This window comes from Balaenoptera acutorostrata, chromosome 3 (genome assembly GCF_949987535.1).
Source record: "Balaenoptera acutorostrata chromosome 3, mBalAcu1.1, whole genome shotgun sequence".
Lineage (NCBI taxonomy): Eukaryota > Metazoa > Chordata > Mammalia > Artiodactyla > Balaenopteridae > Balaenoptera > Balaenoptera acutorostrata.
In genome coordinates, this window is record NC_080066.1 from 39,634,184 (window position 1) to 39,650,227 (window position 16,044).

General features: G+C 49.7%; 1 protein-coding gene across 1 annotated transcript; it reads right to left on the bottom strand.

Annotated features, from left to right (window-relative positions):
• Positions 1 to 46: 46 nt before the first annotated feature.
• On the bottom strand, positions 47 to 11,925 carry AEN (apoptosis enhancing nuclease). Its single transcript, XM_057543205.1, has 4 exons — positions 11,800 to 11,925; positions 6,051 to 6,627; positions 3,437 to 3,637; positions 47 to 2,847 (listed from the first exon to the last, which is right to left on the bottom strand). Exons 2-4 carry the CDS (start codon positions 6,561 to 6,563, stop codon positions 2,611 to 2,613), a joined length of 951 nt encoding a protein of 316 aa, XP_057399188.1. The 5' UTR covers positions 6,564 to 6,627; positions 11,800 to 11,925; the 3' UTR covers positions 47 to 2,610.
• Between the last annotated feature and the right edge of the window lie 4,119 nt (positions 11,926 to 16,044).

The window sequence follows — 16,044 nt, forward strand, 5'->3', positions numbered from 1 at the left end:
ACCCAAACGTCTGTTGATGTATGGATGGATGGATGAACAAAAGGTGTCATATACATCCAAATGAATTATTATTTAGCCTAAAAATGGAAGGAAATTCTGACACATACTACAACTTCAGGGACAAACTCTGAGGACATTATGTTAAGTGAAATAAGCCAGACACAAAAAGGCAAATACTGTAGGATTCCACTTACATGAGGTACCTAATCAAATTCATAAAAACAGAAAGAACAGTAGTTGCCAGGCGTTGGAAGGAGGAGGGAATGAGGAGCTATTGTTTAATGAGTATAGAGTTTCAGTTTTGCAAGATAATACAGTTCTGGAGACGGGTTGCAAAACAATGTGAATATATTTAACACTACTTAACTCTACCCTTAAAAATGGCTAAGATGGTAAATTCTATATTGTGTATTTTATATTTAAAACCAAAAAAAGTTTTTAAAAATAAAAAAAGTGAGTACATACCTTCAAAGAGAAACAAGTTTAATAAACTTGTGCTCTATACTAGGGCAGTTATAAAATTTTCAAAAATAAACTATAGTGGGAAGCAGCTGCATAGCACAGGGAGATCAGCTCGGTGCTTTGTGACCACCTAGAGGGGTGGGATAGGGAGGATGGGAGGGAGACGCGAGAGGGAGGAGATATGGGGCTATATGTATACGTATAGCTGATTCACTTTGTTATAAAGCAGAAACTAACACACCACTGTAAAGCAATTATACTCCAATAAAGATGTTAAAAAAAATAAAAAATAAAGGAAAAAAAATAATAAACTATATAAATTCTGTAGTATTTTCTTGCTACATCCCAAAGCATCATCTTGAAAGCCGCCCGCCTCAGAGGTCAAAGCACCCAGCAAGACTCAGCGCCCCAGCATCTCCACAATCCCTCCCCCAAGCCACCCTCCCACCCTAGCTGAAGAATTCAAAGAAAAGGCCGCTTTACCCACTTTTCAACTGAGTTTTTTTCCAGGTTTTACAACAAAGCTGATTTTAAACTCAGTACATCTCCCCACTGCTAGCAGCTCCATCCTTCCTCAACCCACAGACCAAAGAACCAAAGCTACTTCTCAACTGAGAGTGTGGCTTCAGCTACAGACATTTAAGGAACCCAGAACAAAGTCCTGGAGCCAGGCCAGGTGTGGTCAGTGACTCAGCCAGCTCCCAGAACAATCTGCGGCCCTGCTTTTGCAGTTGCGTGGTTTCAGTGTCTCTCCCTTCCTGGCCCTGCTGCTTTGCTCAGACTGACGTGAAATCCACACATCACGGGGAACCGTGAGAGCCCGGAACCTCTGAGTTGTCCTCAGAGGCCTGTGCCCCACCTGCTGGAACAGCCACGAGGACAGTCCTGTCTGGGTCAAAGCCACTCAACGCAAGGGTGTGTTCAGGTGTTACCCGGAAAGCCCAACACTGATCCTTAAAACACAGCCGCTCGCACTGACCTCGGCTTACTAGGCGCCAGGCACTGGGCCAAGCACTCAGCACTTCATCCTCCTAACAACCCTGTGAGGTAGGTGGTGTCATTATCCCCATTTTACAGACGAGGGAACAGACTCTCAAGAGTGAAGTGACACACTTGCCTAAGTCTCAAAGCTATTGAGTGATGAGCAAAGATGGGGCTCAAAGGTTCTGTGTGACCTGAGCTCTGGGTTACCCCAATACCCCCAAACTGCCCCTTAGGAAACAAGGAAAGAGGGGTAGGGGATGAATCCCGACACAGAACATTTTTAGAAATCTGGAGAAAACCCAACCACCACAGTGATTGGGGGCACCCACCCGAGTGCAACAGCTGCACAGCTGTCAATGCCCGGCCCGGCCCCAGTGGACCCGCCCTCTGCTCCCCTACAGACCCGTGGCCTTGCTCTCAATAAATAAAGATCCCTGTAGGCAATTCTGCACAGGGGTCCCAGAATTCAAACCGCTGTCTTGTTTCTCAGACTTTTGCTTAAGAGAGCCTAGCGCTGGGTGGGCAGGAGGAATGCCTGGTTTGGGTCAAAATACATATGCCAGTCTCCACCCAAAGCCTATCTGCCTTCCCTCCTCCCAGAATAGTGCCTGGTGACTTCTGGTGGTGAGCAAGTGAGGACCCAGCTCCCCACGAGCTGTGGTCTCTGCTATCCCATTGTAGCCTGGCAGCTCCTACGATGGCTATAGCCAGAGTTCCAGTTCTGAGAGAAAGGGACAAAATGACCCTTGAGTGGCCTTAACTCTGTAGCTTCAGGGCGTAGTTATTCTCCTGAAAATGACTGTGGAGGAAGAGGTAGATGGTGACAACAGGAAGAGAGCTTTACCCCAGGGCACTGGGGCGAGACAAGGGAATTCTTGAATAGGGACACCCACACCCCCCGCCCCCAAGCAGGGAGAGATCATCCCTTTAGAGAGCACAGCCTGGGGGTGGGAAGTCTGCCGGCGCATCCCCTACTCCTGCTGGGCTCTAGCAGCTAGCCCACCTGCCATTTTCATGGTGCCTATAAAGTGCCATCAGCAAAACCACAGAATCGGGGGCTGTGCTGTGGGCAGATGGTCCCAACACTTTAGGCCCTGAGGGACACTGGTGGCATCCGGCCCCAGCCACTCCTGGTCCCCGCTCCCCAGTGGAGCTTCTCCTGCCTCACTCCGTTCTGCCCGGTGCCTCCCCTGTTCCTCTGCTGGCGCCCTGGGCCGGGTCCTCCGGCCAGTACTGGTCCTCCATGTACTGCTCCATGTCTGTGCTGCTGTCGGGCTCTCTGTCCTCAGGGTGGGGTTGGAGGCTGCTGGCCTCCTGCTGTTCCCACTGCACCTCCACCAGCCGGTAGAGCTCCATGGCCGTCACGGCGTCTTCCACCGACGAGTGCCCGTGCTGGCCCACCTGCGGACGAGAGCCCACGCATCACTGCCCGCAGTCCTGGTGGGGGCCCAGCGGCCCGGGCTGGGTCCTGGCCCAGAGACGCATACTCTCAGAATGCGGGTGTACAGCCTGGTACAGTGGGAAGGGCATGGGTCCTAGTCACACAGACAAATGCTAGAATCCCAGCTGTACCACAAGCCTAGTTTCTTGAAGCCCGTTTCCTCAAATAGAAAACCTGGTTAAAAATCCCTGCTTCAAAGGCTTGAGGAGCAGATGGAATTATGAATGTGAAGCACAGCAGGAGCAAGAGCGATCAGCTGCCCCTGACCGAAGGCTGCAGGAGATGGGGTTCTACATGCAAGCGTGGGGACAGAGCCAGGAACTGGGTGGGAGACAGATCTGAACGACAGCAGCCCGGGAGGGTGTGGCTGGCTGTCACAAAGCGCTGGGGAAGGAGGGCGGTGGAGAGAAAACACCCAGGGCTGTGTGGACACGCGGGAGCCCCAGGACTGGGACTGGCCCGCTGGAGGCACAGCCCCCGGCCCGTCCATGGCCAGGCCAGCATGGAGGCCAGGCCCTCTCGCTCCCCCAGCCCCCCTGCACCATGCACCTGGATCTTCTTGTGCAGCAGCTGCAGGGCCAGGTCCTTGAGAGAGACGCGGGTCCGGGCGTGGAGGCTGGGCTGGCTGAGGAGGCTGGGGACATAAGTGGTGTCCCGGGTCTGGCCCCGAGGGTGGATGTACTTGAGGGCCTGGAAGTCATTGTGCAGGGCGTGCCCCACCAACACCTTGCCCTTCAGGAGCTTGAGGATCTGTGAGCAGAGGAGGAGTCGGGAAGGCCCCACTGTCAGGCGGGCACAAGACACATCCTGACACCCTGACCAGTGGGTGCGGGGACCCCTCTGGAGTGAGGCAGCGCAGAGGGGCGACCACGGGCTCCACTGTCAACCAAGTTGCCCCGAGTTTGATTCCAGACCCTCTACTCACTACTTGCTATAATCAGGGGGCCACTTAAGCTTCCCCCACACCTGCAAAACAGGAAAGCTGGCGACGGCATTGGTGGGGTGGTAGTGAGCATTAAGGGGCTCTTGGATGGGTAAGTGACCCAATACAAGCACTCTTTCCTGCCAGCACAGGCTCTTCTCTCTCAGCCCGGAAGACCTCGCCAGCTCCCCGGCACCCGCCCCCCAACAACTCCTCTCAGGCAGGTCTCAGCTTACACATCAGGAGGCCTCCCCCAACGCCATCAGGACCCCTACTGTTCTCTCCTTCGGGGGATTCACCGCATTTTCTAAGCACACATTCAGCTCCGCGTGGCCTGTCCGGCTGCCCCCACTGTGAGCTCATGGTAACACACAGGGACCATGTCTGCCTGGACTAGTGGTGCTCTGTGACAGCTCAGCACCCGGGAGGGGGTCAGGGTGAAGTCCCAGAACTGTGCCAGGCACTGGAGACGTATCACCAACGGCAGCTTGTACAGCATTAATGAACGGTCCTTATCTTCAGGATTCTGTCCCTTTGCCCCTCTGCTGTACAGGATTCCCACTTCTCACCCTCGAAACATGCTCTCTGGCTCAGCTCTGACCAGCTACACAATGCGCGTCTCTCTTTCCTGCCTCCCGCCCTCCTCAGGCCCTAGGGAGGCCACGTCCAGGGCCACGGGCATCTCCTTATCACCCGCCACCAGCCTCCCACAGCTGCCTCTGCTGGCGACACGTGGTTTATCGCTAAACTCAGCCTTCACGGCGTATGGATAAGGTGCATTTAGACTTTAGTGGTAGGGACGGGCCACACCACTCCAGTCACCACCCCCCCATAACACACACACACACACACACACACACACACGCGCGCGCGCGCGCGCCACGCGGTGGGAAGGCACCCAGCACACTCCACACTGGCTCAGAGTCCAGGCAGATCCAATGTGGTCCAGCTCTTGGCAGGCTGAGGGAAGCACGGGGGAGCTGGAGGGCTCACCGCCTACCTCCCTTCCTGCTGCTTCTACTCCTGATCAACCTGCTTGATAAATAACCTTTTGAAAGAAATCCTTAGGGTGTATCTTATGTGAAAAAGGAAGACACAAGATGACTAATATCAGTATTTCCTAAATGCACCTTATCCCAAGAATAAACCAGAAATGTTAAGTAGTTCTGCTACAACGCTTGGTTTGAAAATGCAAAATGTTCAAACACGGTTGATATATTAGGATGTGACTTGAGAATAATGCAAATTTCGCCCTTGAGAAACAGAAGGGTGAAAGTGAATGCAGAAACCTCACCTAGCTGAGCAGAGCCACTGGGGAATCCAGAAAGCGCTCATGCCTTGCAAGCCTACCAGCCAGCGCAGTTCACCAGCGTGCTGCCGGCACCTGGCTTCCCACCTCCTGACTTCGGGTAACTCCCTCAACCCCTCCCACAGCGCGAGCCACCACCACCACCACCCCGCCCCCCCGCAACACCCACTTCCCCGAGCGCTCCAGGTCTTTTCAAGGCAAAGTGCCGTACTTAGCATTTCTCAACCACTGAACCTGTGCAAAACTGTGCTCCCACTGTTATAAGGTTTCTTTTTATTTTTGGGGTGTCATTAATGAAGTTTTTTGAGCATTGTGTCCCTAACCCCTTTTTCCCCATCAGCTCTGGGGTTTTTATCGTGCAAGTTTACACAGCATGACGGTTTTTAGGAACGCACACACCAGAGCCCTCCCAAGGCCTAGAGACCTGCAGGATCAGAATCTCTACGGAGGGATCTGAGGACAAGGATCCAAGATCGTTAACAAGGATTTAGGTGTTTCCTATGCTCGAGGACATTTGGGAATTCCTGTCATGTCAGTGTGGTCCCAACACTAATTTTTTTCAAAGCAATGAAAAACTAACATTAAAAAAAAAATACCAAAACATTTAACACCTGAAGGTGACAGCACTGTGGGCCTTACAAATTTTACTCAGACACATAGTGCTTTTATAACAGAAAAGAAGCCGTTTCGCATCTTACAGTTGGCGCGGCCTCTCCACAAACACTATCACGTGGGACACCCCAGCACCCCTTCCACGCAGGTAGGGCAGGATTTCTATTCACCCTTTTCTATGGAGAGGAAACCCAAATGTTTGGAGAAGTTAAGTAACCTCCCCAAGGTCTCTCGCTTCTAGTGGCTAAGTGTTGACTCAGACCCGGGGCTGCTCTTCCCAGCCCATCACACTGACCCCAAGCCCCCAGCCCTGCCCTCACCTCTTTCTGGGCCACCTGGAAGGGGATGGCCTTGCGCATGTGCTGCCTGGTGACGCCGCTCCAGCGAGTGCGGTAGTCCACGATGGGCATCTCAGGCTGGATGTACTTGTCGTAGAGGACCTCGCCGTAGTAACTCACCACGGAGCAGCGGGCCAGCTCACTCACCCGCCCTCGGGGTCCCGTGCCCACCATCTCACAGTCGATAGCCACGCACTTGCTGGGCAAGGGCCCAGCAGATTCTCTGGGGGTGGGCTTTCTGCTGCATGAGGCACCTCCAGATTCAGCCCTTGGACGCTGCCTCACACTACTGGCGGCTTCGGTGCCTGGGGAGGATCCTGGCTCCGGGGGTGTGCTCCGCAACCCATGCTCCTGCAGCAAGGCCTTCCGGGCCAGGAACCGCTGGTGCTGTCGGCTCTTCCTCTTGTGTTTCCTCCGAAGCACATCCTTGGCATTCAGGCTGGCCAGGGAAAGGCACAGGCACTGGGCAGACTCTGGAGCTTCCCGGGCCACCATCCCAATCAGCTCACCGCTCAGGGCAAGGGAGGTCTGGGAGGTAATCTGCCTACGGGGCAGCAGCCTGGGGAGAGAACACATAGGGCAGAGGGGCTGAGTGAGGAGTGTCCCAGGCCAGCCCTGCCCCTCCATCCCTCTCTTCCTCCCTCCCTGCAGTGCTCTACTGCCAGGCTGACCCAGAGCCCTACACCTTGTCTCAGCATCCCAGATGGAGTCAAGGACCTATTTCAATAATAATTGCACTCATACAATTGATACCACCTGCAAAGCCACTGTTTTAAGTACTTTACATGGAATTGCTCAATCTTCCCAACAACTTGAACAAAGCATTATTATCCTCATATTACAGGTACAAAAACTGAGGCATAGAGGTTAAGTAACTTGCCCAATTAATACATAGACAAAGGCTGATGTGAACCCAGAATCCATGCTCTCAACCTCCAAGCCATAGCTTACCTCCAATACCATTAGCATCAAAACATTTTAGAGGTATGGCTATGAGAAAATAAAGGTTACAGAAACGGCATATATATGATATCTTATTTTAAAAAAACAAAAACAAAAACTTTATGAAATGTGAACGCAAGACGCACAGCAAAACCTGGAGAAAATATTTCACAGGAAGCCCACAATAGTTGTATTTTTGGTATGTGTTAACTAAAATGATGTAATCTAGTAAATGACTTTCTTCTAATTCACTCATCACAACACTGTCTACAAACATTTAAATACAGTTGGACATGTAGTTTAATCACTAAAGCCTACAGGCACTGCTGTGCTGGTAAACCAGCTCAACTCTAAAAGAGAAAAAGAAAAAGCCCTGACCTATAGTGCTGCAGATTCCTGTGGTACCTCCCACAAGCTCTCCATCCCTGAACGCTGGGTTGTAAAGAGATACTGTCACACACCACTGTCATAGGAAATATTTGTTGCTCACATGGGTTTGCAAATCCCATGCAATAAGGATGGCATCTTCCCAACAGTGAAGGATGTAGCTTGGAAAACCTCATCTCGTTTGCTGTACTAAGTCAGCCAGTATGTTTTGAACACACCAGAAAACCAGCGCTTTGAAGTAGACAGAGCAGGGGCTAACTCAGCTCTGTATAAGTTACCTAACCACTGAGCTTCAGGTTCTTTGCATGTAAAATGGCCCTACTATCCTTCCCGTGTGAAGAGGAAAAGGCACAATCCATGTGTGCTAGGATCTGCATATATTTTTTAAAATTATTATTCTTTATTTTTTTTTAATTCTATTGAAGTATAGTTTATTTACAATGCTGTTAATTTCTGCTGTACAGCAAAGGGACCCAGTTACACGTATATATACATTCTTTTTCACAGTCTTTTCCATTATGGTTTATCACAGGATACTGAATATAGTTCCCTGTGCTATACAGTAGGACCTTGTTGTTCATCCATCCTATACATAATAGTTTGCATCTACTAATCCCAAACTCCTAATCCTTCCCTTCCCCACCCTATTATTATTAAGAATACTAATTATTTAAAAAAAAAAGAATACTAATTATTACAGTCATTTGGTTCATTAATCTGTCTTTAGTCAAGACTATATACCTTGATGTAGCCTTTAAAATCCTTATAGATGACCAATTTTAGTTGCATCTGTATTCATGAAAATGCTATTTCCTAGTACATCTGGGTAAAATTTAGCTGCTCATCCTTAACTCCTGAATCAACTATTCTTAATAGGAACAAAGGGATTTTCTGTGGAGTCAGCAGTGTCATGTCCCAAGTTTCCCTTGGTTAGTGTATATTTGGATTGTGGCCAAATCCCCATTAAACTGCATATCTGCATATATTATATGCTCCCTGCATATATATATATATATATATATATATATATATATATATATTTAAAGGACTTTATCTTTTTATTGTTTGCCTTTTATTTATTTATTTATTTATTTTGGCTGAGCAGCATGGGGGATCTCAGTTCCCCAACCAGGGATCAAACCCGTACACCCTGCATTGGAAGCATGAAGTCTTAACCACTGGACTGCCAGAGAAGTCCCTTTTGCCTTTTTAATAATTTGCTTTTTTATTTTATTTTACTTATTTATTCATTCATTCACTCATTTTTGGTCACGCGGCTTGCGGGACCTTAGTTCCCCAACCAGGGACTGAATCTGGGCCATCCATCCATCCATCCATCCATCCATCCATTCATTCATTTATGGCCACCCGGCTTGCGGGATCTTAGTTCCCCAACCAGGGATTGAACCCAGGCCACGGCAGTGGAAGCGCCGAGTCCTAACCACTGGACCACCGGGGAATTCCCTCCTGGCGTGTATTATATGCTCCCTTTCCCCCAGAGGTGAAGACTCCTGCTCATGGTTGGTAACCAGTTCTTCCCAGGCCAGAGCTGCCTCAGCCTGGACTCCCAACCCACAGGCCTTCCTCCTGCCTCCCTTCCCACTCACATCCCCCCTACCCTTTCTACATCCTCCAGGAAGCCCTTCTGGAACAATCCTCCGGGTTGCACAGGCCAATGTCACACTGAGGCCTCTGGGGTCCCAACTGTGGCAAGAGCTGGGCAGAGAGTTACAAAGAAAGATCCTGGACTCCAAGAGTTGAGTCTCACTGCAGAGACAGAAATGGAGCAGAAGGCGTGTGAAGGGCTGCGTGAGAAGTGCCAGGGAAGCAGGACAGGCTGAAGAGGTTAAGTCTGCGTGAACATGGAACAGTAGCCCTCCAGGTAGAAGGGAGAGGAATCAGTGGACATGTTAGGGGCAAAGGCCTGAAAAAAGTACCCCACCTTCAGCCTGATGCCATTTGGGCGTACGGCACAAGGTAGGGCTGGCTGGAGGAACTGCCCCTGTCCGCTTTTTACCACTCCACCTTCTGTCTGCACTCTGGGAAGCCCATCACACTCTGGTGGCTTTTCCTACCCCAAGGTGGTGTCCCTATACTGGTCTCGGCGGGTCAAGCGAGGGAGCCCCAAAGGCACCTAGGGAGGTCACTGAAAGTGACCTTCTCAGGCACAGTAGCCCTGACCCCGGACAATTACAGTCTAACTGGGGAGCAAAGAAGTTCACCCCTCTCTGCTCTGGCAGCACAATCAGAGAATTTACTGCACTCTTCAAAGTCAATAGTTACATACAGCCTACCTCAGAGCACTCTGAAGGCAGGGAGAGAGCTTTGTTTGTCTCTGTCCCTTCCCCTACAGCCAGCCCGGGACCTGGCATGGAGCGGATCCTCTCCAGAAGCTGACACCAGGCCTGCTATCTGCCAGACTGTGGGGACTACAGAGCTGGAAGTGACCACATCCTCAGGGAACTCTGGTTTGGTCGGGAGAGAGATAGTCAGAAACTTACAAGAGTGTGCTCAGGATGGGAGCAATGGACAAAGGACCCATGCCTGAGTCACCAGGCCAGGTATTTAAAAAGCAGAAGCGCTAGGTTAGAAAAACCCTGGCAGTGGAGGGGACACTTTGAAGGGTTTCAGAAAGATCCACCAGGGAGCCCGGGAAGGGAAGGGCATCCAGACTGAAAAAAACACAGACACAAAGTCCAGGAGGCAAAGCACATCCATTGTGGGAAAGCAAGGAGTTTGGTGCAGCAATTGGAAAGCAAGGAGGTAAGGGGCGGGGAGATGGGTGCGGTGTGGACAGTGAGAAAGAACTGTTCCTGGAGAGTGGTAAAAGTTTGGGCTTAATCCAGAGGTGGATGGGAACCAATCTCCCTAGAGTTCTAGCGCGAGGGGGATCACAGCTGCCATATAGGAAGAGACCTGGAGAACATACGAATCTGCGCAATAGGAGCAGAGACTAAGAGAAATGGGAGGGGAGATGAACTGCCATTTGGTGATGCCTGGGCCAGGGGGAGGCACGGTGACCCATCCTGCCTCACCCTCCCTCTGCTTGCTTATTCCTTCCCCAAGAAGTCTTCTCCTTTTTAAAAGGGCTCTTAACTGTAATCACCTTCTTCATATTGACAAGTCACATATTAAGGCTGACAAATACAGAACCTCAATTTGTCTCAGCCCAGTAATGGGGAGGCCTAAGAAGACAGAGACCCACTAATAACTGACTTTTGTAGGGGAGGAGGGCCCTTTCCCTTCTCTGAGACGGCTAAGGACCCTACAGGTCAGGAGCTGAGGCCAGGACAAGGGTCGGTGGCCTCCCTAACACTGTTGGCAAGGTTTCAAAGAAGCCAGAAATTAGGATCCCCAAGAAAAAAGGTCTCTGTGGCCCTGGCCCTGTGTTGCAAGAGATGAATGCAGTTCTCTGCATGCCCTGACCTAGCTGACACGTCAGAACCAACAATTAATCATCAAGGGCACACCTTCCTCATCCTGGGCTCCCACTTGGAGCTCAGGGAAGCTCAGGAGAAGTTTTGTTCAAATAAAAGTATTTCAGTGAGGCAAACAAATCTCTCTCCAGCCCAGAACCAGCACTTTGAATCAGCAGCCACCAGGCCTTTGGGCAAAGGCCCAAAGGAACCTCAAAGTCAGGATCCCCAGTGGCCTCAGGGCCATCAACCTGCTGGCTGATCAGGAAGGTGGGCAGTTCTAGACCCCGCTCTGGCCCTAAAGAGCCTGATCAACTGGACCAAGGCACTGTCTCCTAACTTAAAACGAGGGTTTATGAAGTCCAGCACTGAACTAGGTTAGGGGCTTCCCCAACCTAGTCTGTTTAAACGTCTGTTTAAAAGGCTGATTTCCAGGCCTACTCCCCACACCTTCGTAACTGCCATTTGGGGAAACGTGGCCTGGAATCTGTATTTCAAAGAGTGCGCGGCCCCACCCCCTTGCCATGATACTAATAATCGCCCGAATTTGAGAAAAGCTGGCTCGATAAGATCCCCTGTGCTACTAAAAAGTTCACGAGACAAGAACAGTCAGAGGAGAGCCCTGCACTATCTCCCCCGGCGCCGGCGTTCCGAGGAGTGACGTGTGGGAGGCCCGGCCTCACCCAGGGAAGGACTGAGGCATTGGTCACTCACTGGTCGCGGCGGCCGGGCAGACGCCCACCAGGCCGAGTCCCATCGTCCAGCGCCGCCCACTCAGGCCCGAGATCCGCGAGCAGGGCGGGATGGGGGCCAGGCGGCGCCCGGGGCCAGGCCTGCACTTCGGAGAGCCCGGGAGCCGGCCCGACCCGGCCGGGCGTCCCCCGCCACAAGCCGGGGGCGGACACACCGCGCGGGGCCCTGCGGCCGGGGACACGTCGCGCCCGCCTACCCGACCCCGCGATCCCCAGCATGGTCCCCGAGATCACCTGAAAGCCCCCCGAGTCTTCTCACGCCAGCACGTGGCGTCCAGGGAACCTGCAGCTCCAACACGCCCGGGCAAGCCCTGCTCCGGCCGCCAGCCTGTTGGCTTGCTGAACCGCAGCGCCCACCTAAGACCTCTTCTGATTGGCCGGGAGCCTGGCTCGCTGCGGGTTGGCGCTTGGGAGCGTAAGGGGCGGGGACTCCTAGAGGGGTGTGGTTTGTGCCCAAGGCTGGCCCAGCCCGCGGGAAATTTTAAAGCGGTTGGAGGGGATCGTGGCCTCCTATCGCCCACTTCTGCTCCCACTTTTGTCCAATCCATCCCGCTCCCTGGGTCGGGATGTGGGCTCCTATGAGCTCCGTGCCACTAAAGGCAGGCTGACTTACAGAGTACACACCCACATTTGCAGAATAGGAATAACCCCTACCTCCTCTGGTGTCGAGGGGTTTCGGTGAAATAATATACACGATGGCCACTAAAAAAAAGATTTTTAAGTCAGGTTTGCTCCTTCGGCGCTACTTTTTCATTTATCCTTTTGCGATACTTTACTCATAAGTAATAAGTTCCTACTATGGGCTCGGCATTGGGATACACAGAATAAGAACAATCACTGGGGACTCTAGTTGCTCATGGTTTGGTGCAGTAACAGAGGTTAACAGATAACAGTGCAACGTGAATAATAAAAACAATAACAATGAGTTTGCATTTATTATGTGAGCATTAACAGTGTGCCAGGCAATACACCCCTTTAATCTGACGAACCCTTTGAGATTTGTACTATTATTTCTGTTTTACGATTAAGGAAATAGACATTTCAAGAAATTAAGGGAAAACAGCGAGGGTCCAAACAAAGACCAACGCAGTCAGATTCCTTCTAGCTCCATTGTGCAAGCAGCAGTGGCATCGCAAATGTACCCAGAAGGCCAGGGGTACATGTTCCAAAACTTGGCTCTTTCTGACCAGGCTACAGATTTGAGGGAAGCAGGACAAAGGAGAAGGCCACTAGAGGGATAAGGCTTTCCACTCAGATTCCTGAAGGCTTGGGGGAGCTGGAAGGAATTCAAGCCAGAGCTGGTTCACCAGCGGATTTGCGTTTGGGGAAGCTCACTCTGGCTGCAGTAGGAAAGGAATGGACCCGGCCTGGAGAAAGAGGCGTAGGTGTTGGGGTGATTGTGGACATTCAGGTGGAATAAGATCCTGGTGGCCAGAGTGGTAGAGAGGATAAAGAGCTTGGGACAGATTCCAGAACTCCTTCAGAGGCAACATTGAGAGGACAGAGAGCAGAAGGGAAGGGGATGCAGAGCAGCTGTTTTCAGACATGGAGACTTTGTCAGAGGCAACTCTCGGGGCAAGGAGGATTTTAAGAGAGTCAGTAACCGGATCCTCGACTCCCATGGAACTAGACCTGGGAATGGACCTGGAGTCCTTGGAGTCCAGCTTCTCTCTCCCTTTTTATAACCAGCTGTCTCCCACTTTACAAAGGAAAGTCACACACACACATTCTAAATCTTGCTCTGTGGTATTACCCTGGGAAATAAAAGTAGTCTTGGGGAAGAAGAAAAATAATGATAGGGATTGAGTAGGATAATCAAATAGTCAGCTTAGAAACCCCATTAAGGGATTGTAGATAGGGAACTTTAGGAGGTTTTGGGAGACCACAGTAAGATTAATGATCACTCAAGAAAGCAGGTTTACTTAACCACAAAACCAAGCAGGCTTGCCTAGCGACAAAACCATGTGACAGAAGCACGAGACATGCCCCAAAACAATAAAACAATGGTGGCATTAGACCCACATCCTCCCCAGTGAGCTCAGTATAGAAAGGTGCTCATTGTACAGAGACCTGAAATAATTTTTAAAGTCCTGGCTTGACTATGTAGGGACAAAAAACTCCCCTGTCCAACCTGGACGAGGAGTTGATGATGGAAGCATGACGTCTACTCAAGAATGAAAAAGAAAGTGGTCTTTTCCCCCTCCCCACTTCTCTTTTGATTATAAATCTAAGTTCCCACTAAGTTCTCGGGCATGGCACCCTCTTGCCCGCCCGCTTGTAAGCCTCACAAGCGCCCCATTCTAATAAATCACTTCTTATCTATCACTTTGCCTCTCGCTGAATCCTTTCTGCACTGAGACATAAAGGACCAGGCTTTTTGGAGCCCCCCCGAAATGACACCTATCAGTTTCAATAAGACTGTTCTAAATATGGGTTATTATTGAGGACTGGGCAAGAAACCCTTCTACAAGTCTGGTGGGTTTCTGATTCTTTGCTTTCGCTATGATCCGAGGAGGGTTTAATTATGTTGCCAGCTAATGGGTCATTAAAAAATTTTTTTGAGGCTAGATAATTATCAGGAATGAAAAGAACTGACATTGCCAGAGAAAACTGCTTCCACTTCGATCTGCTTTTTATGTGAACAAAGTTTTTATCAGTGTTTACATCCATAAAAACAAAACAGAAGGCCCAACTCTTTCCCATTCTTGCAAAAAGTGATATTCATCCCCAGATTTATAAACTTAATGAAAAATAACTGGCTCCATCTATCTCCTAAAGAGACATGTTTCCAATGGCATTTCCAAGTAAAACTCACTTTTTATGTGTAAAGATGATTGCTCATATAATGAAATGCTGTATATTTATCATTTGCTCACTTGTAATAGAAATAATAGCAACAATGTCTCAATCCAGGAGGAAAAAAAATAACACGTAGAACTTCATGGGTCACAGGACATTTTTCTAGAGTTAACAAGTTCAAATTGATATACATAATTTTGTGACATAAAAGTATGATCAGGTTCTCCAGAAAATATTGCCAAGCATGAAAATAGATTATGCTAGGATAAATCTCCATAGTGGAAGTTGAATGGAAATGTAAGTTGAAGAAGAAAAAAGAATGTTGCATGTAATAAAAAACAAATCCAGATTTAGTAAGGGGAGACTTTATTTGAAAGGATTAGCGGGGTGGGTGTTTGGGAGGGGATATTTATTGCAATAGAGAAAATGCTCTGCTAGTTCTCAAGGGTAGGCAAAAAGGGTTTTCCTTTATAGGGAGGAGTAAAGGGGGCTAGAAAGAACAGGATATGGGGGTGGCAGTGACCAGATCCCAGATCCTATTAGGTTAGTAGATTGATATTAGCTATGGAGATTGTTTTACCCTGAGGCCAGCCTATTCCCTGGAGGGGTCATTAAGGAGGGATTGTAAACTGGCTCTGGCTGAGGGTGAGTTCAGGGACCTAGGGGAAGAAAAGAAGCTTAACCAAAGTTTGGTTAATGAGCGTTTTATTCCAATTGATCCATGGGTCCAGCAGTTCGGCTAATCATCAATGAGGCAAAGAATGGGAATTTGGAGTGTCCGTGCCAGGACTTGTCATAGGTAAACAATGGGGGAATCCTGGAGTCTTATCACAGTCATATGGGGCAGGGTGTTTCTTTGCAGTAACTAGTTTCTGGAACACAAAAGGATGGGAGAAATTTCTTCACCATTGCTGCTTTCCAGGAGCATAGGACTCAGATAAAATTTAACATTGATGGTAAGAGTTTTTTCATGTATTTTAAAAATGGTTAATGTTAGTATCAAATTGCTCTGCTATATATGTGTCCACTACATTCATTTACAGACACATTTTTTTAAAAGATGTCAATATTTACGATACATCATTTGTAACTATCACAACTTACGATAGAAAATGTTATCAAGCAAAAAAGTTGAAGGTCCACAAGTATACAATATGGATGGCCCAGTACTGGCATCTTGACTGTGAATGGCAGTACCTCCAACCCCAACCTTTAGGGACTTCACCTTCCCATTCCTGAAATGAAACTATCTCCTCCTTCCACAAAGACTGGGGCTCCTCTATAACAGACCCTTTTGAGTTGGGGCTTGGGGGGGGGAAGCCCATGATCCAAGCCCTGCCCCCAGGGACCCCACCCTATCCCCCCCAACCTTGTCAATCCAGAAGCACTTGAGACATCGGACTTGACCTGTGCTTTGTGCTTACAAATCATTATGCCACACTCGAAGCACCATTCTGCCTTCCTTGCATGCCTGTTTTGAGGACTATTCGGGATGCTACGGGGATCCCCATGTTGCTGGACCAGGTGCAGACCTGAAGGCGGGTGTCGATCTGGCCATTTTTTGTAGCAGCGATTCTCTAAGTGTGGTCCTAAACCAGCAGCCTAGGCATCACTTGGAAATTTGTTGGACCTACTGACTCAGAAATTCAGGGGTGGGTGGGGCCCAGCGATCTGTGTTTT

Coding starts and splice junctions, on each gene's coding strand:
- AEN (XM_057543205.1), bottom strand. CDS start 6,563: ATGGTGGCCCGGGAAGCTCCAGAGTCTGCCCAGTGCCTGTGCCTTTCC. Junction 3,638..6,050: donor TCCAGGTGGCCCAGAAAGAG/GTGAGGGCAGGG, acceptor CTCTGCTCACAG/ATCCTCAAGCTCCTGAAGGG. Junction 2,848..3,436: donor TGCTGCACAAGAAGATCCAG/GTGCATGGTGCA, acceptor TCTCGTCCGCAG/GTGGGCCAGCACGGGCACTC.